Source organism: Amphibalanus amphitrite, unplaced genomic scaffold, assembly GCF_019059575.1.
Source record: "Amphibalanus amphitrite isolate SeventyFive unplaced genomic scaffold, NRLGWU_Aamphi_draft 000087F_arrow, whole genome shotgun sequence".
NCBI classification, from domain to species: domain Eukaryota; kingdom Metazoa; phylum Arthropoda; class Thecostraca; order Balanomorpha; family Balanidae; genus Amphibalanus; species Amphibalanus amphitrite.
This window is the reverse complement of record NW_024881583.1, coordinates 583714-602572: the sequence shown is the minus strand read 5'-3', so window position 1 is coordinate 602572 and position 18859 is coordinate 583714. Positions and strand designations below refer to the sequence as shown.

The following is an 18859-nucleotide window of genomic DNA, read 5'->3' as shown; positions in this document are numbered from 1 at the left end:
GCGGCACGGGATGGCACGGCGGCACGGGATGGCACGGCGGCACGGGATGGCACGGCGGCACGGGATGACATCGGCGTCTGCAACGATATAGAGGCCGGGCCAACATCGGAAAGCTGAAATGCGAGCGCACTTTTCAGTATGAGCGATGAACAGTCTTGTGACTTGAGACAACCACATGAGTTCCAACATCTAAAGCTTTCCATCTTCCGTGCTCTGAATAAGTTACCCACTATTCCGACGACTGTTGTTTTCGCTAAAACTCTCTGCCGTCCTGCTCTAAGGCGTATCGATGCGTGAAATCTTTCCAACCCGTCTGAACTACGAATGGGGCTTGCCGAGTGGCTGTAAAAGTATCAGCCAGACTGCTCGAGCACAGAGTTGAAAGTTTCTTTGGTCTTCGGTTACTTCATCGAGAAAAGAAACAGACAGTACAAAGACAGACATAAGGAAATGAAGAGAATGAAAGAGAGAGAGAGAGAGAGAGAGAGAGAGAGAGAGAGAGAGAGAGAGAGAGAGAGAGAGCGAGAGCGAGCGAGAGAGAGAGAGAGAGAGCGAGAGCGAGAGAGAGCGAGAGAGAGAGAGAGAGAGAGAAGAGAGAGAGAGAGAGAAAGAGAAAGAGAGAGAGAGAGAGAGAGAGAGAGAGAGAGAGAGAGAGAGAGAGAGAGAGAGAGAGAGAGAGAGAGAGAGAGAGAGAGAAAGGAGAGGGCGATTTTTGTCTACGTCACTAACCGCATAATAATTACCTGTTGGACTCGGCGACGTCAAAACTCAGAAGTCCACCCTAACCATCCCCGGGGAGGGTTTGTATGCGGCGTCTGGTCGTTTGGCCGCTGACGGGCCGGGGGAAGCTCAGAAATAAACCGCGGTGTCACCACCGTCGCCCGTTTACCCGCGACAGACTCGGGCCGGCGCCGACTTCAGAGCGATAGGGCGGCGCCGCCGAGCCAGAGTTCATTAGCGGTGGCATCTTCGGCGGTGGCTTTGATGATAGCCTATCACCTGTCTGGTTACGGTTCTGCTGGATCGGCTGGGATAGGTCAATTATGTTGAAGCATGTAACTATAAAAAAGATACTTAACGATATATTATAGATACTTAACGCAGTGGAAAATAATTCCTCTGGTGGGAATTTTCAGATGACCTAACCTGCTCGGTAACCTGGTACTGTATATTGTTTTGCACCTATAAAATTTAGTGTAGGTACTTCAGGCTACCTATATCTTCGTCGTCTTAACCTTCGCCCCAGTGGGGGGGGGGGGGCATATGTTACCACCCTGTCGCGTGTTTTGCGTGGGGATAAAAAACCGCGGCGCGTAGCGCCGCGTCGCTTGGGGTAGCTTTCGGCACATCAATTTTGGACAATGTGTGAAATTTTTGACCCCAGGTCCTGTCAGGTCAGGTCACCAGGTCAAGTTATCTGACCAAGCCTCAAAAAAAGGTTTGCAATCATGTCCAGCCTGCAGTGCTTGTCGGAAAGGCTTTAAACTTGGTGGATTGCATGATGTCATGGGCGCCTACAATTTTTATATCTCGGATTTTTTATATCCGTGACCTAAGGTCAGGTCAGTAGCGTGACCTTTCCATTATAAGTCAATGGAGAAAAACGAAAATGCCTCTAGATCCGTGTGTATGCATAGGAACAGTCCAAATATTTCAGAATCACAATAATTTGGACCACCCGTGACGACCAAGGTGTCTTTTTATGCTGATAGCCTCTAGAGAGGTCATTTGAGGCTACAAACAAATTTTTGCCAATAACTCTCGATTGGAAAGAGATAGAACGCTGCGGATGGCCTCATTGTTTGTCTTGCCGAGACGCATCGACTGATATGCAACATGACCTTTTCCGGTCAGGTCATGACCTTGACCTGAGGTCAAATTTTCAAGTTGACCTTTCAAGGTCAAATTATAGTTCATTCGACGCGTCTCGGCGAGAGGAACACGATTCTGGCAATAGAAATGTCGTGGCGTTTTTTAGTCAAAAGTTATTGGCGAAAAACACTTCTCGTAAAAACAGCTATTTTTGGAGCTTTTGCTCTCTGGAGGCTAAACCACTCACCTGAGGTCATTTTTGATGATGACCTTATCAAAAGAAGAGTTTAAAAGCTATCGATTACTTTTCCAAGCGTTTTCTAGCTATCATAGTTCCTGAGATAATGGGATGTTTTCTGAAAAATATAATGACAATTCGCAAATTTTGACCTTTGATGACCTCTGGTGACCCCAATATTGCTCTAAGATGAAAAATGACTGAAATATTTTCAAACGTACTCATCGAGAGCTATCGACTGCTTTTTACTGCGTCTTTTTAGCCCTCTTAGTTTTTGAGTTAGAGGTGGGCGGTGGTAACATATGCCCCCCCCCCCCCCCACTAGGGCGAAGTTGGCTGAGACCACCACTGGGGCGCGGGTTAAGCTTTCAAGTGCAGATGCGATCGTCTGTTCACAAGCCGGCCATGATCGTGTAATATGGCTTCATCGTAGATCGATTAGTTTCTGAGATATAACCGGAAATGTAAAAGTGCAAAACCTACCGCTTAATCTCGCAAGAGCGTCAGAGCCGTAACTAGAAGTAAAAGTTTTTTTACGGTTTTATTTGGACTCTCACACTGAATTCTACTGATATACGACATGCATGCTTCTAATGTGACAAATATAGAGCAGTTGTGCCTATACCCTGCAGCTGACGGTTATATTGCAGTCGGTCGCACGGTCATCGCTGATAAAGGAGCAGACGTGACCCGCCACTGCTATAACAGCGGCAGTAGTCTCGGTGGTCTATTAGATTGAACGTTTAAAATAAGCCGGCCATAATGGAATCAGTTGGGGCTTTGGGGATCGACTTGCGGTCATCAAATGGTCTACCCAGTGCCCCATAGAGTTTAAAGTGTGCCTAGGAAAAGAAGAAGCATCCGAAACGCTTGGAAAACAGATTGCCTATAATCGATATGTGAAATTAAGTAGCGCTGCATTATCTGATATTTTCTGAAGAAAAAAAACCGCCTACAGCCTATCAATATGCACTCTAGGTATACTTATACAGTGAGCTTTGATATAACATTTATAAGTCCAGGTAAGAACAATCTGCGTCTGATCCATCGTTCAACCACAGTGGGTTTAGATATAACTTTTTAAGTCTATATATCTATCGCTATCGCCGTGTTTTTCTGTTCAACTTAGGGCCAAACCAAAAACTCGAGCAAATAACACGCTCATCCGTTGTTCGGCGGCGCGGCGGCAGGCTGCAATCGGCCAACTTTCGGTCGCCCGGGCCCGCCGGACAGCGCAATCGGACGGTCTCGCCGGTCCGCCGTGCTCGCCGGCCACGCCACATTGGTCGCCAATCGAGGGTGGCATGGCGCAACATTCCGCGCCGGTGCAGCCTCCGGCCGCGCTCCTGTTCCGGCCACCTCGCCGCCCCTTGCTCTCCGGCGCGGCCGCATCCGGAGGCGTCTCCGGGCCCATCGCGTCTGCATTGTGGTCCCCGGGGCGGCGGCCGGACACGCGTCATCAGCACCTCATGGCTCTCGCCGTCTATCGCTCTGCCGGCTCCTTTCTCAGAACGGCGGCAAATGGAACATCCCAGTGCGTCTGCCGCGGTGGGCTGGTGCATCCCCCGACTCTCCAACCGCCGTCGCCTCGGCAGTCCCTGTGTCACGCCGGGGTCGTTCGCCCATCGTTCTAGTTTCCGTGCTGTCGCTGCTGTTTCCCATTTCATCGCACACAGTACCACGTTTTGGTGTCTTTGCAGTGCCTCGCTGTGTCAAATATGCGTCCAAACTGCAGAGAGCACGGATGAATAAACATGAAATTCATCTTGAGCGACACCAGATGCGTATATTGTTGTCCCTGTCTCCGGGCTGGTTGTGTGTTTGCGTTGGCGGAAGACGCAACGCGGAATCAATTTAATCAGAGGCTTCCCAGAAAGGCTGCCGGAATATCAATCACCAAGAAAGATCGGCGTAGGTAGAGTAAATATATGTATATTTATAGTATTTTTCGAGCATTGAACCCATTCAAAGAGGTTTATGTAGTTAGTACCTAGATTCGTTTCTTTAAACATACCTATACGATGGGCATAACGTCTCTCTGATAACCGGTTAATGGTACCTTTACCTAACAATCTACATCAAGGTAATGGTATGCATTTTTTTAGAGGCTCTGATGTTCATTATCACTGACGAAGGCAGTAACAGACGTGCTCTAAGCACACGACTCCCAAACGGTCACCGTCTGTCGGTAGACATTCCAGAGGCGCTCATCCCTGAGACAGGCGGTGCCGCCGCCTCTTCTCGTCTGCGAGTCGGCCCGGTTCACGTCTCCGACACAGACCCACGGCAGGGCGCCGCTGGTGGAGACGGCCCACTTGCTGTGGTCCTTGGTGGTGCCGAAGTCGAACGCCTCGCTGGCCGTGCTGGCTGTGACGTTGCGGACATTCTCCACCGTGTAGCGGCCGGAACAGTAGGACGGCATCGTGGCCCGCCACGTCTCAGCGAACAGGCCGGTGGTCAGCGTCGGAGCCACCAGCCCGGTGTACAGGTCCAGGCCGTAGTCGCGGCTCTTGGCGAAGGTGGTGAACTCGGTGCCGTAGATGCCGACGATCGACTCGACGCTGGAGGTCTCTCCAAGTTGAGTAGGCTTATTCAGCTTCGAGAAACGATCTTGGCGACTGGGGAAGTAGGGTTCACCAGCGTTCTCTTTCGCCTGTTTCGGTCGGCACAGAATTCCGGAATCCTTGGAGGCGTAGCAGTAGGGCTCGTTGAGACTCACTTGTTTATTCACTTTAGCCAGCTCGCTGGTGGGAAAAGTGATGCAGAGAAAGCTCTGGCCGTAGCTGTACCCATTGCTGGCGTAGCTGTATCCCGTTCCCTCCTTCGGCGCTGGAGGGAACTTGGGAACGTTGTGGATCATCCAGAAGCCTTGGTCGCCCTCGAAGGCCACCACTCCCTTGGTGTGACCCTCGGTGCTCGTTGTGGAGCCGTCCGGCCACTCGTCGTTGTAGAAGACGTACTGGAGGCCGTCCCGCTCGGGCTGATCGTACACGTCTGCCAGCGTCAGGCCCGGGGGCGACTGCGGGTTGTCGATGGACACCTCCGACAGGCTCCACTGGCCCTCCGTCGAGGCCGACGAGAAGTGCAGGTACGCTGAGCCGTTGCGGGCGAACCCGGTGGCGTAGGTGAGGATGGGCAGCTTGTACAGCACGTACCAGTCGACCAGGTTGTTGTTTTGGTCCCTGCAGCCGAGCGGGGAGCCGGCGGAAGAGCGGCCGGAGGGCTGGGCGGCGGTCCATCCGCCGGCAGCCGCCGCCAGCAGGAGGGTCAGCAGGAGCGCCATCGGACCGGTCACAGCCGCGCCGGCCGGGGGTGTCGGGTCGACTGGGAGCCCCTGACCCCCTCACCGGTGACACGGCGCAGTTAAACTGACCTCCGCTGATGGGAACGGTCACACCATTCGCACGTGCGGTGTACCGCGGGGTGTCTCGGAAGATAGCGCGTGGAGTGTGAGAATAAATGCCCCCACATGGTCCCGAGTACCGAAGAGCGCTGAGGGAACTGACGAGCTGTGTTTGCATATGCCGCTCCCCGTACCGTCCGAATTAAGTGCAGCACTTTTTATTTAACAATAAAAAGAAAGACGACGAGGGCGCGGCGCCGGCGTGTCTTGGGAACAGGTGACGGCTCACACCTCAAATTTAACACTAATCGGATATGTAGTGCACGAAAACCGCACCGTTGCTCCCTCCAGATCCGCAGCGCCGTTTGCAAAACGGCGTTTCCTATAAGCTGGTGTAGTCGAAGTTATAATTGATGACATTGAGAACAAAATAAGTGGCTTGCAGAGCTGCTTGGTAAAACGGTGACCTTCACATGAACTCAACCTGGAAAAAACGTTAACACCGCCTTCCACGATAATTGATTATTGAAACGGGAAGGCCATTCTCATCACGTTAAAACCAGGGCCGTTTCCAGGTGGCAACAAGTTTTTTTTTCTCGAAACATCTGCTTCGCAAGGTATAATACAGGTAATATTCGACTAGTTTCAGGACCAAAAGCACTAGAATCAAATTAAGCTTGACCATATTACATTAGCTAACAAATTACAACTTTCGCACGACCCTTCGCTACACCGAAATAAAACGACTGAACTCCCTCGTCCCCACAGACCACCGGAAGATATCTGGTGTCCTGTCACGGAACTTTCATTACCCCTATAGGCTAAAACAAATACGTGACCACCTCGCACCTCACACCGAACCACCGTAGTTCGTGACGAATTAATTAGCAACCCTCCTCATACAGACAACCCCACTCAGATTCACTGCAGGTGGCGCCGTCTCGCTCACCTGTTCCGGGCTCCGTCACCGCCGCGTCGTCTCCGTCGCGCCCGTCGCGGCCGTCGCGCCCGACGGCCGCCGCCGACCGGGAGAGCACCGGCGGCGGCACTGACTGCCGGCCGCGCTCCTCTCCTCTCCTCTCCCGCTTCTCCTCTCCTCCGCCGGCCTCCGACGAGCCCGCGGCAGTCGGCCCGGCACGTCATCTGTTGCTGGCGCGTCGAAATCGACGCTCGATGGCGTGGAACGACGCTGATAGACTCTCGAGTAGGTGCGCGAGTGATCCAGTCCGGTGCAGGTGTTTGAGGGAAGGCTGGTGCCTGGTGGCGTTTCGCGGTGAGAGGCAAGATCACGGACGTGCACGGGATAGATATTCAGTCGTTAGGTGTTTGAGCATGTCTGAACGGACTGTTGCAGTCATTCATAAAGCCGTCATGCATATGCTCGGAGTCGTACAACCGTCCTAAAATCCCGTTCCATGTGATCAAGAAAAACACCGTCTTTTACCTGAGCGCCGCTCTGTAATTCTCCTCAGCCCGCAGCCGGCGTATTTGAGTCGCCGGGCCGTCAGCATGGTGATCATATTACTGTGTGGGGATCAGTCTCAGAAGAAGTGTGGCTTGAGTCTAGCGCGGCGGCCGAGTGAAATAAAATCTCCATAATCTCCCGGCCTCGGAGGTCGGATTTCTGGCGTCACTGATGACGCCCGGCGGTCCCCGAAAACCGGCGACCGTCACTCTCACGTCGGAGTGGTAGGGAATTATTGCGCGGAGTTGCAAGACAAATAAAAGATGTGCTCGATCACTCAACAGTCTACAGCTATATACGCAACATTATACGGTGTTACCTGAACTAAACATCAACGACGACAGCCAAATCATCATTATCATCTTTGTATGAAAATTTAATCAACTTCTTGCTTTCGAACTTTGGACAGTTATATTGATTAACTTCTATGACACTGATTGAGTCCGTTCTTTTTCAAATTTGTTTCAGATTGAGCTGAATGGAAGGCTGGAAACTGCCGGCCGAAAAAAGGTCCTCTCTTTCTGCCACCATTTCCGTTATAATCCCTTCTCATCCGCCGCCATGCTGAAGTAAAATGGCCTCACCGTTGTTATTAGAAGTTAATATCTAATATCATACATAGTCGTTCAATCACACACATCACAATTTATTAAACGGCACAATTGAAACACTCACCAAGCACAGATGTGCATTCGTGTGTCCCCCGTATGACGGTAACATTTCAATTTTGCCCGGCAGCTGACCAGTCAATGTGACCCGCACTAAAATACCGAGCCTGACAAACGAACTGGCCCGGATGAGCTGAATGCCTGACCCGGTCAGTGACAGCCCAGCTGCTGGTCATAGCCGCCACAGCTGCCGCCCGGGCGACGACCGAGCTCAGTTGTGGTGCCACTGGTGAGTAGTACAGTTCATCACTGCACTGGGACGTGAACGAAAGATGAATGAACAAAGCCGAGTGGAGCAAAGCCAGCGGACGAGAGCTATATTACCCCTGGACGAGGGAACCTCAACCAAGGAGAATGGCTCGGCCGTGGACGCTCCTTTCATTACCGATTCCTTATCCATTCATTACCGATTACGCACCCGGTAGCTCGCAGCATGTGTATTGTGTACGATTATTCCTGAAATGCATCACGATGCGGTAATGTGATTCGTTGTTGAGTCACACGTCTAAATGTTATCTGGGTGATGCTTCTACTGACATATGAGATAAGCATTACAACATCCGCATTCGTTGTAAGTCTGACAGTCTGCAGTATGCAATTGTAAATCGAGCTGGATGATTTGTACTGCAGGCGCCAGACACGTCATAAGCAGGCGGGAGAGCTCGGTGCATATTCATCACCCGTCATGCAGGGACAGATCTGATCCCTGCCTGACCGGAGCGGTGACCGGAGCGGTCGGTCGGTGGGCGGTGGCCCGTCTCGGCGGCCTCCCGCGGGGGAGCACCTGCGGTGACCGGTCCACGGCCGTCTGCGTCACCTCCTCTCACGCCGGCCGCGGAGGTGGACGGCGGTGATACCCCGACTGACGCCCATTCGACGTCACTCGTGCGTGCGTAGTGACGTCAGCGTCACCGGTGACGTGACGACAGCGTTACCGGCGACGTAACAACGACTGTCGCTGTGCCCAAGATGCCAACGCCGCCGCGCCGGTGACGCCCTGACGGAGCGACACGTGGAGTCGGCGAGCCGCCTTGTCGCAATGCGCTTCTCACACCGATAACCGATTGACGTATAAGAACAACTCAAATATTATCGCCAGTCGCGACGAGAGCGACCAGCGTGGTAAGACCGGGAAGTAGTGGGAGCGAGGCCATTGTTCTGGGCTGATCTACCGCTCCATCGTCACACTGCCCACACCACTACTATACCGAAAGGGCTCACATGGGCCAAGATTCTTTCAGATAGCACGGGCCACCACGTTTCAACAGGCACGTGCAAGCGGATATGGAAGAACACCCCGCGAATGACTGAAAAGTCACTATTGAGTTGGTTTAAAAAAGGACAAAGGTGTTGATTTTAGATGACGTCTATGGCACCTGTGTGAACATAATCCACTCAACAATTCGAAAATAAGTGTTTATAGTTAGGTAGGTCAAACCATATGCAAGACCTAGATCGGGTTGTTCATGTGGTACTGACTATGAAGACACATCAGATGCCACAATCCAGTCCGCAGCATGCCGGAACTCTGTTCCAGTGCACACCGCGTGCAGCCACCAGGAGGAAATCCGCTCCCCGCATGGACTATTGGAAACGCAACGTATTACGCAACTCAGACCAGTCCATGGTTCAGCAACTGCCGAGAAGCTTTGGCTAGGTACAGGAAGCCATTTCCCATAATGATGCCTAGGTGTTCAACTTTAAGTGCATTCGAGAGCTTTTAAGTTGTTTCGCTAATAGGTATGTCCTCAAATTTTACGAATAGGTAGGGGAGAGTGGGGTAAGACGCCAAGGAGGGGTAAAACGCCCTTTCGATATAAACAGGAAAACTGAAATGTATCATTTGTACAACAGACCTCTGCACACTTGTACAGAGGTCCATCTTTGTACCTATGTTCTTGCAACATCTGCGTTTTATTTGTAGGGACAAGATTTTCGGTTCCAAGGTGGTGTCGTTTGCAAGCGGTGAGCACTTCTAGTTCCCTATATTTTGACATGTTCTGATATAAATTTTTGTCTCATCGTTTTCCAGCTAATGACTGGGAGAGAGCCTTTAAATTATGTTGCAGATGCATATTGTGCATAACTTATAGAGGCGCTTTACGTGTTGCAGCAAGTTTGCGCCTCACGATTGAATCTCTTGAGAAAAAAGGAGCTCAAAAACATTTGGTAGTTGAGGGTAGGACACAAAATTCACTGTCTGCGTCAGAGCTGCGGAGTCTATGCCTTTTCGACGCCTCCTATTCGGACTCCGATCGTGTTCCTCTCGTGGAAACGCATCGAACTACAATTTGACCCTGAAAAGTCAATTTGAATGACCTCAGGTCAAGGTCATGACCTGACCAGAAAAGTCGTGTTGCATCAGTCGATCCGTATCGCCGAGCTGAACTCATCTAAGGTGTTTTCATCGCTTTAGCAATTTAGCATGCTTTTATCAAAAGTTGCTAGCGAAAAAGTGTTGCATACCTTTCGTGACCTGAGATAAGCTCGGGAACATAAGGAACATAAGGAACATAACATAAGAACATGGGTGCCATTTCCCGGTTCAGTGTGTCATGCCTACATGCATATACATAGGTAGTTCAGTGTTTGAGGGTGTTAAGAATGACGTTCGTCCAAAATAGGCGCCTTTCAATCTTTCCCCTTGACTTATAACGGAGAGGTCGCAAAATTGACCTGACCTTAAGTGACCGATATCAAAATGCTATGATATAGGTACCTAATTGGCTAGTGGCTACGGAAAGTGTCCTTGGAAAAGGACCGTTAGCCGTGATGAGTAGACCTTGATGTCCTACCTATAAGGGGAGAATAACATGTGTCTCAGCACATTTTTATGTGTGTCGGCTGGGGAGCGTCCAACAAACAAACAATAGCCAATCCCTTATACAACCTGTGTAAGGAAATGTTCCAAGCGCTGTGCCAATTGAAATATGATTTACCTAATTCGACTAAGTCGGTATATAAGTGGGTCGGTATATCAGTGGGACAAGGCTGCGGCAGGCGATTGTCCTTCACTCGACATGAAGAGACGGATATCGGTAATGTCTCCACGTGTCCCGTTAGATGCTTTGTCTCGTCTGCTGTCTCTGTGTCGTGTCCTTAGTAATAACCCCAATATCAGGAAAGTGAGTTCAGGTCGCGTTGCAACTGGTGCAGGGCATCTATTTTTGGCAGCTGATCACTTCTTTGGTGAGTGGTGAAGTGGGGCACGATTGTAGACGTGATGTTGAGGAGATTTCCTGTCGCCACTGACCAGCATTACTCACAGAAGCTACCGCGCAAGGCCGGCTCTGCAGCGCTACGATTAGTCACAGACCACAGTGCACACTCGGCACACTGCCGCTCACCAGACGGAGAATGCCCATAATGTACCCGGTAATAACCGCATCGAGTGAGGCGAGGCTCGCGTTACATACAAACGGATCGTACTACGCCGCGGAAAATCCACTCTTATGTTGTATGACTACATGCGGCTAAGCTATGAGAGATCAGAGATGCCACCTGATCTAAGATCTTGACGGTTTTCATAGGGAACAGGTGAACCTAAAAGGGATAAATGATAAAATTGGTCCTGCAAAGCAGATATAAGATCACAACATAGAGTGCTCTTTGTTTTAACGTGTTTGTGACGAATATATCGGACATCGGTAAAACATTGGTAGCACTCGTTGAGCTAATGAAAAGACGTATCACCCAGCTACTGAAGTCAATCATAAATATCTACATAACTGATGTGGAAGAGCTGAAATTTTAAATGTTAGGCCATTCGTCGATGGTTGTCGGGTAAACGCTCGTCGTTATTATCAGTTGTAACATCCTATCGTTACGTTCCCGCTGATTGAAATCGCGAATTATGCTATCAGATAATAGTACCTACCAATCCAATTACACATCTAATAAATAAAAAGCACTCCCATGCCATCAGATGTTATGCTGGTCCAACATTCCCTCCGAATCCTTCACCACGGTCAATGCAACAGGTGCTATTATACCCACAGTAGTAGACTTCCGATGAATGATAGGCGTTGGAGGGGAAAGAAATCTGATACGAACCGTTTCGCCAAGATGCATAAACAGTCAAAAGAGTCACTCTATCAACGTCATCTTACGATATGGAGTTACAGCACCCAGTAGCGCCACTTTCATTTTCAGCCTGGAGCTATGTTTGCTGCCATTCACTTGCACGATTGGTCGTTCCATGTCCTATCAGCCAGATCCTAGCACGGGCTCCGTTCCCTTTCGACGCGGCTGGCGCGGCGCGGATCCACTCCGCTGCGAGTACTCAGCTCAGTCTGCCGTCTCCCGGTCTGCGGACAGTGCGGGACGCGCCACACTCCTGCTCCATCTCCCCGCCGCCATGCCGCTCCTGTGGGCCGCCTGGTGCCTGCTGCTGACCTCAGCACTGGCGCGATCGCCCGCCCCCTCGCTCCGCTCCAGCATCCACCTGCACGACGCGCTGGAAGTGGCGTCGTCCGGCGCGCGCACCGCGCTGAAGATCCTCAGCCCGGTGTCTGGGCGCGGCTCGTCGTGCCGGCGCGACAGCCGGGTGCTGCTGGCCGGCCTCCTGCGCCGCCAGAGCTGGGCGCTCACCATGCTGGACGCCCAGCCGTCGCTGCCGGATGGGCTGCTGGCCGGCCGCTGGGCTGCATTCGGCACGCCAGACCAGTGCACCGGCGTGAACGTGGAGCTAGGCGCCTCCGGCCTGAGCGTTCAGGGACAGTACTGCTTGGCCTACGTGCGCTGGGCCGCCCTGGAGGGGACCGCTCGGAGCGCGCGCAGTCTGAGCGCGCTGCCGCAGCTGTACGGGGTCGGCAGCGTGCCCCACATGGACGCCTTCCAGCTGGGCCGCTGCGTGCCGGCCTCCTGCTCGCCGGCCGACGTGGAGCACGGCCTGCGGGACGCGCTCGGCGCCACAGACGTGCACGTGGATGCGAGGAACTGCCGCACCTCCGCGGCTGTGGCGTGGGAGCTGGCCGTGGGAGCCGGGGCGCCCGACTGGCGGACGCTGCCGGCGGCCGTGCTGGTCGGTCTCTGCTGTCTGGCCGTGCTGGCCGCCGTGCAGGGGTTCGCCACGGTGGTGGACGCGGTGGTGCGAACAGAGGGCAAGTCGGAGGGGCGCGCCACGCAGGCCGTGCTGGACGCCTTCTCCTGGCTGCGGCTGGTGCCGGCGCTGGGCGGACGGGCCAGCGCGCTGCCGGCCGCCGACGCCCTGGCCTGCCTGGCCTTCAACCGGCTGACGCTGGAGCTGACGCTGCTCAGCTCGCTGGTGACGCTGCCCTACACTAACGTGGCGGAGCTGCACGGCGCGCTGGCCGGCCCGCTACGGCCGCTGCTGGCCGCGCTCTCCGGATACGACGCGCTGCTGGCAGTCGGCGGTCTGACTGCCGGCTACAGCCTGCGCCGCCGGCTGACCGCCGGACGGCTGCGCGCCCTGCTGCTCGTGCTGCTGGGCCGCTACGTGCGTCTGCTGGCGCTGATCGGCACCTCCCTGCTGCTGCTCGTCAGCGCGTTCACGTTCGTCAGCGACGGCCCGGCGTGGCGGCAGCTGTCGCAGGACCTGGTGGTGGGGCCGTGCGCAGAGCGGAACGGGTGGTGGCCGGTGCTCGCCCTGCTCAGCAACTACTACTCGCCGCTCGGACACTGCCTGGGCCACGCCTGGTTCCTGGCGGTGCAGGCGCAGCTGTGGCTGGTGTCGCCGCTGCTGGTGCTGCTCTCCGTCCGCCTGCCCCGGTTCGGCACAGCTCTGCTAGTGGTGCTCACCGCGGCAGCCATGGCCGCGCCCCCGACCATCACCGTGCTCCACAGCCTGCCGGCTCTCCCCACCACCCACGACTTACAGCTCAACCAGCGGCTGTGGAGGCTCGTGATCACCGCCACACACGCTCGGGCCGGCCCCTGGATGCTGGGCCTGCTGACCGGGATCCTGCTGCACGCCCGCCGAGACAGACCGTCGTTTCTGCGCGGCAACGTCCCGGTACTGGCCTGCGGCTGGACGCTGGCCGTCGGTCTGCCGGTGGCGCGCGCTGTCTGCGTGCTGCCGTTCGCCGGGCCGGCCGCGCCGCCGGCGCCGCTCTGGTTCACGGCCACTTTCTCTGCGCTGTCTGGGCCGTGCACGGCGCTCTCGGTCTGCTGGGTGGTGGCCGCCTGTCAGCTGGGTCACGGCGGACCGCTCGGCCGCCTGGTCACCATGGCCGGGTTCCGGTGGCTGCGACGGGTCAGCGCCGCCGGCTACCTGCTGCTGGTGCCGGCGCTGCTGGCGCGCTGGCTGTCCGTGCAGCACGCGCAGCCCTGGTCGCTGGCGCTGGTGCTGAGCGCGTGGCTGCTGACGCTGTCGGTGGTGCTGCCGACGGCCGCGGTGCTGACTGTGGTGGTCGCCCAGCCTCTGACGACCGTGGGACGACGACTGATGTCGCGGGGTGCCCAGGAAGACCAGTCCGCGCCGCCGCACACCGGCCCGCAGACGTTCACTTCCAGCTCACCACCTTCACACCGCCCGGAGGAGATGAGGGAGCACATCACTCAGAAGGGCGTCGGATGTCCGAGTGGCGTCCGTCCATCCAAGAATGCCAGAAATCCCTCCAGAGAGGACCCTTCCACGGGCATCCAGCCACCCACGAGACGGTTCAGCCTGACGGCCAACCTGGTGAGCACGACTGACGAGAGCCAGCCGTCTCCGACCAACCTCAGGCGGGCCATGTCGAACGTATCCAAACGCCAGGTCTCGCCAGCCCTGCTGCGGCGGCACCTTCGCAGGTACCGCAGCGTCCGGCTCGAAGGAGCACCCAGACGACCGTCTCCCCACGGCAGCTGCGGGAGAAATCCTGCCAAAGGCTGCTACACGAGACACTCTCTGGATGAAGAGTCTGAAGGCGAGGGCCGAAGGTCCGTCATGGGTGACCCTCCGGTGGAACATTCCGACACCGGCGAGGAGGTTGAAGACTGGCAAAGCTCCGCGGGGACCAGGTTTCCGCTGTACCCGAGGCGCTACCTGCCCGAACTGGTCCGAACTGACCGGGACGGGGTGTGGTTCGGGAGCAGGGCGGCACGGGAGCATCGGCACTGGAGCGGGCACCGACCGGCGAGTCAGCACTGACCCCCGTCGGCTGCAGATGATGCGGTCAGCGTATCTCTAGTGGTAGCCCTGGGGCCTGGGAGCGACGCAATGGACCCCAACAGTACCAGCACCAGCCAGTTGCCGAAGACCCCGCAGTAGTGTATTGTACGCATTGCAGTCTCGGTATGCACTTGTGAATATCGTACATATGATATGCTGTAAAATATGTGATGCTTAAACGGTGGATTAGTTCGCTGACTTGAACCAAATAAATGCTCATTTGAGAAAGCTCATTCATTTGAATGCTCAAACGATAGATATCATCACGCTATAGTAGGTACCGGGCTTCTCAAAAAAGTTAGACGATTTTATAACTAACGTATTGAAGGGTGTATCAGTGTAACAAAACATAATTGGGTATTATGTTCAGCACTGACCCCCGTCGGCTGCAGATGATGCGGTCAGCGTATCTCTAGTGGTAGCCCGGGCTTCTCAAAAAAGTTAGACGATTTTATAACTAACGTATTGACGGGTGTATCAGTGTAACAAAACATAATTGGGTATTATGTTCAGCATAATACCCAAGCCTCATCAAAGACATTTCGTTTGAGGGGATTTCGACCCTCGGCAGTCGCCTTTCTGAGCCGCGCCGAGGTCATGTTCGAGATGATTCCCTTTTTGCTCGATGCACAGTTTAGCCCGGCGCAGCGCGACCTCTGCTGCAGCACGACCCACGGAAGGCTGCAGACGGCACACCGCTGACTTCACTGCATCCTTATGATCTTCGGAACTTTTTGGGTGGTTTTGGTACACCTGGGACTTGAGGTGGCCCTATAGGAAAAGGTCCGGTGGGGTTATGTTCGGAGAATTCGCCGACCAAGGGCGTGTCTCGAACCTCGGGATCACGCGCTGCCCGAAGCGCTCCCACAGCCCCTCTCGGTTTTCTTTAGCGGTATTGGCGTGCCACCGTCTTGCTGGAACCATTGGATCTTAAGCGTTTCCGGATCTCTGCTCATCCTGATATTGCAGAACCCTCCAAAACGTCGCCAGAGCCACCCGATATCGCTGACCATTGACAGTCTGAGTAGCGCATCTCTCACACGAGTGGTGTTCGCCGTGAGCCTTTGATTGGGTTTATGGCCGCCGCTGTGTTCCTTGAATTGCGTGAACCTATTGTTAACACTTCCTCGAGCCAGAAACTTGTCAACAATGTGGAAAATTTTGTTTCAAGATGTTGCTCTCTTTGCCCTAAAGTGTTTGAGGATCTTCCGTGGTGTCGAACCGACCGACTTAGTCTGGGAAAGCATAATTTCACGAGTTTTGCTTTTACTTCCTAAGACCACGGCTTCATTTTTTAAGCTCAAACCATGGTGTCATATAAATCTACGAACAATTCTCCGTTTTTCGACGTGCATTGATTTTGCTTAAATGTTGTTAGGGGTCCTCTATTCGAATAAAGAAATCCGTCTAACTTTTTTGAGAAGCCCGGTATGACTATGATAGATCCCGTAATCGTATGCGCTTGGAAATCACTTCTATCATTCAGTAGCTCTTCAGATCTTTATTAAAGGTAATCCAAAACAAACATACGTATCAATTGTGTAACGAACACGACATAACATGCGACTCAAAATACAGAATATAAATACATTCATATTCATAACACAGATACTCTGCTCTAAAAGCGCAATTACAGTTCACGTGCACAATAGGCAAATTGCAGAAGTCATGCATATCGGGACACTAATACAAACAGACTAAAATCGCAAAACTGTTCACACCTACGCAATTACAGCGAATGAGATCATATGGAGCAAACAAAACAAGACAACACCGCAACAATAACAATCAGAACAACTTATCTATGAATATCGCTCCAAATCGTTTTCATACAAGCACAAATAAAATCAATTTGATTTGTTGAAATGGGTAAGCGAAGTTAGAAAGCTGGACCTCCCGCCCTCCTATGGTTATATGCAAAATTGAAACGTGTTGGGTGTCCTTCGCGTAGGTCCTACTCATCCACATGTCTTTTCTTACAAGGTAGCTTTGCTTCACCTGCTCCTCGACTTTTTTCATGCTTGACAGCACCTGAGAAAACGACGGCTCCCTTCAGCGAGCGCCGTCACGATCGCCGCACCTCGCGGCGGATCCAGTCGACGTAGTGCGGCACGCTGGTGTACAGACCCGGGAAGCGGTCACCGCCGCAGCCCATGCCCTCCAGCACTAGCCCGATCAGGTGGAAGCGGCCGTCGGGCGCGCGTTCCAGCGACAGCGGCCCGCCCGAGTCGCCCTGGCAGGCGTCTCGGGCGCCGCCCTGCTCGTCGGCCGCGCACAGCACGCTGCCGCCCCAGCCGCCCGGGAAGCGCGTGTCGTACTCGCGGGTGCGCCGGTAGAGCGCCTCGCACGGCGGCGTCGGCTGGACGGTGACCAGCGCCTCCTGCAGCACGTCCGGCTGCTCCTCCTCGAAGCCGAGCCGGCCCCAGCCGACCACGTAGCCGCTGCGGCCGGTGGGCCGGGCGTCGGCCGGCGGCAGGCAGATGGGGTGTGCGCCGCCGACGCTCAGCTCCACGGGCTCGGCCAGCACCAGCAGCGCCAGGTCGGCCAGGCTGCGCCGGAACTGCGGGTGCACCACGGCGCGCGCGATGCGCCGCTCCTGGCGCGTGCTGCTGGCCGCGCTGAGGTCGTGCTCGCCGAGCCGCACCACCAGCCGGTTGAGCTGCCGGGTGGCCACGCAGTGGGCCGCCGTGAGCACGTGGCGCGGCCCGAGCAGCACGCCGCCGCAGAGCCAGCGCGGCCGCTCGGAGCCGGCCGACAGCTCGCCCAGCAGCGCCGCCCACGGCCAGCTGGAGCGGTCGGCCGGCCGGCCGCCAGAGATGTTGGGCACCGCGCGGCCCTCCAGGCCGGCTGGGCCACCCAGCCCGCAGTTGGACGGCAGGGCGGCAGACTCCGGCTCAGCAGGGGTGGGGAACGTCAGCTGCATGGGACGCGTCGGCCGCTTCTCGCAGCAGAGTTTGATCTGCAGCTGCTGGAAGCCGCAGGCTCGCCGACTGGGCGGTCCGTGCGAGGCGGGACAGTCGGCCGGCAGCACGCAGTCGCCGGGCCGGCCGCTCGGCGCCGTGCACGCCGTCGGACCCGGAAACAGGATCGGCCGTGCGATGAAGCCGGCCGCCGGGGCCAGCAGACAGCCGAGCGCTGCCGCCACGAACAGCGCCGCCATGTCAGCACGGTGTAGTCGGGTACCTACTGCTGCGAACCGGCGCGGCCACTCGACACGACCTCTCGCGGCGCCGGCCGGGGACACACTGATCTGACCATCCATCGTCTCGTGCCGTTTATAAACGCGCCGCGATGCCACCCACGGCCGTCGGCCGTAACTGGACGGTGACTCACCGCCGCACGCTAGCACGGGGCGCCGGAGTATGTACGGTAACCGTGGTGCAAGTTGCAACAGCGCGTGGCATTGACCACGGCGCGCTGGTGGGGGACGGCGGCGTGACTAACACATCGATATCTTAAAGGAATTGTGACGGCACGAGGCATTAGGCCACATGAATGAGTTCGTTTATTATAGCTTTTCAACGGAATGTTCTTGCATGCAGCGAATAAAGTGTAAGTAGTTGAAACACGAGTAGCGCAGATCCTTGAACGGTCAATGCGTACTATTACACCACTGCACTGGGGGAAACCCAATGACATGGCTGGTGCTAGGTGACCAAGAAGTGTCACATCGATACCAGTGGAGAGTGAAACTCTGAAAGCATTAATTCTGTATGATTCTTTAAACATTGTGGTTAATTAATTTCGATGGCAAAATGTGCTCCCTCAAAAAGATGTGTCTCAAACTTCATGATCATACCTTCCGATAGCCATATGAAAAAGCCATATGAAAAGGTGACCTGCGGTCAGGTGTCACCTGGTCACGGATCTATAACGCTGACGAGCCATGCCCGTCTCCGTATAGGCGGTGTCACGGTAGAGGGCCGTTGTTGAGATTTAACTGACACACACAACTGGGTCATCATGCAATGACTTTGACTACTGGTGAGGTTGGGACGGCTTATCGGTGAGTTTAGTAGTTAGTAAGGAAATGTAAAGGAATCATTGCCATTAGTTTCATCACTCAGAAAATGTTGCCCAAGACTCTTCTCGACGTTGATGTGCGACACCATGCCCATTTTATCCTTGTGTATCGGCAGTCCCGACGTGCGCTCCTCCGGCCTCGCTGGCGCGCTCTTCCCTCGGGAGGCTCTGTCGGTGTGCGCCGGTGGACGGCCGG

At 54.8% G+C, this 18859-nt stretch overlaps 2 protein-coding genes across 2 annotated transcripts; both read right to left on the bottom strand.

Moving 5' to 3' along the window:
• Positions 1 to 4202: 4202 nt before the first annotated feature.
• LOC122379892 (deoxyribonuclease-2-alpha-like) lies at positions 4203 to 5333 on the bottom strand. Its single transcript, XM_043362471.1, has one exon. It carries the CDS (start codon positions 5331 to 5333, stop codon positions 4203 to 4205), a length of 1131 nt encoding a protein of 376 aa, XP_043218406.1.
• Positions 5334 to 16544: 11211 nt separating this feature from the next.
• On the bottom strand, positions 16545 to 17864 carry LOC122379922 (venom protease-like). Its single transcript, XM_043362578.1, has one exon. It carries the CDS (start codon positions 17798 to 17800, stop codon positions 16706 to 16708), a length of 1095 nt encoding a protein of 364 aa, XP_043218513.1. The 5' UTR covers positions 17801 to 17864; the 3' UTR covers positions 16545 to 16705.
• Between the last annotated feature and the right edge of the window lie 995 nt (positions 17865 to 18859).

What these genes read in the sequence shown, in the direction of transcription:
- LOC122379922 (XM_043362578.1), bottom strand. Translation starts at nt 17,800, where the DNA reads ATGGCGGCGCTGTTCGTGGCGGCAGCGCTCGGCTGTCTGCTGGCCCCG.
- LOC122379892 (XM_043362471.1), bottom strand. Translation starts at nt 5,333, where the DNA reads ATGGCGCTCCTGCTGACCCTCCTGCTGGCGGCGGCTGCCGGCGGATGG.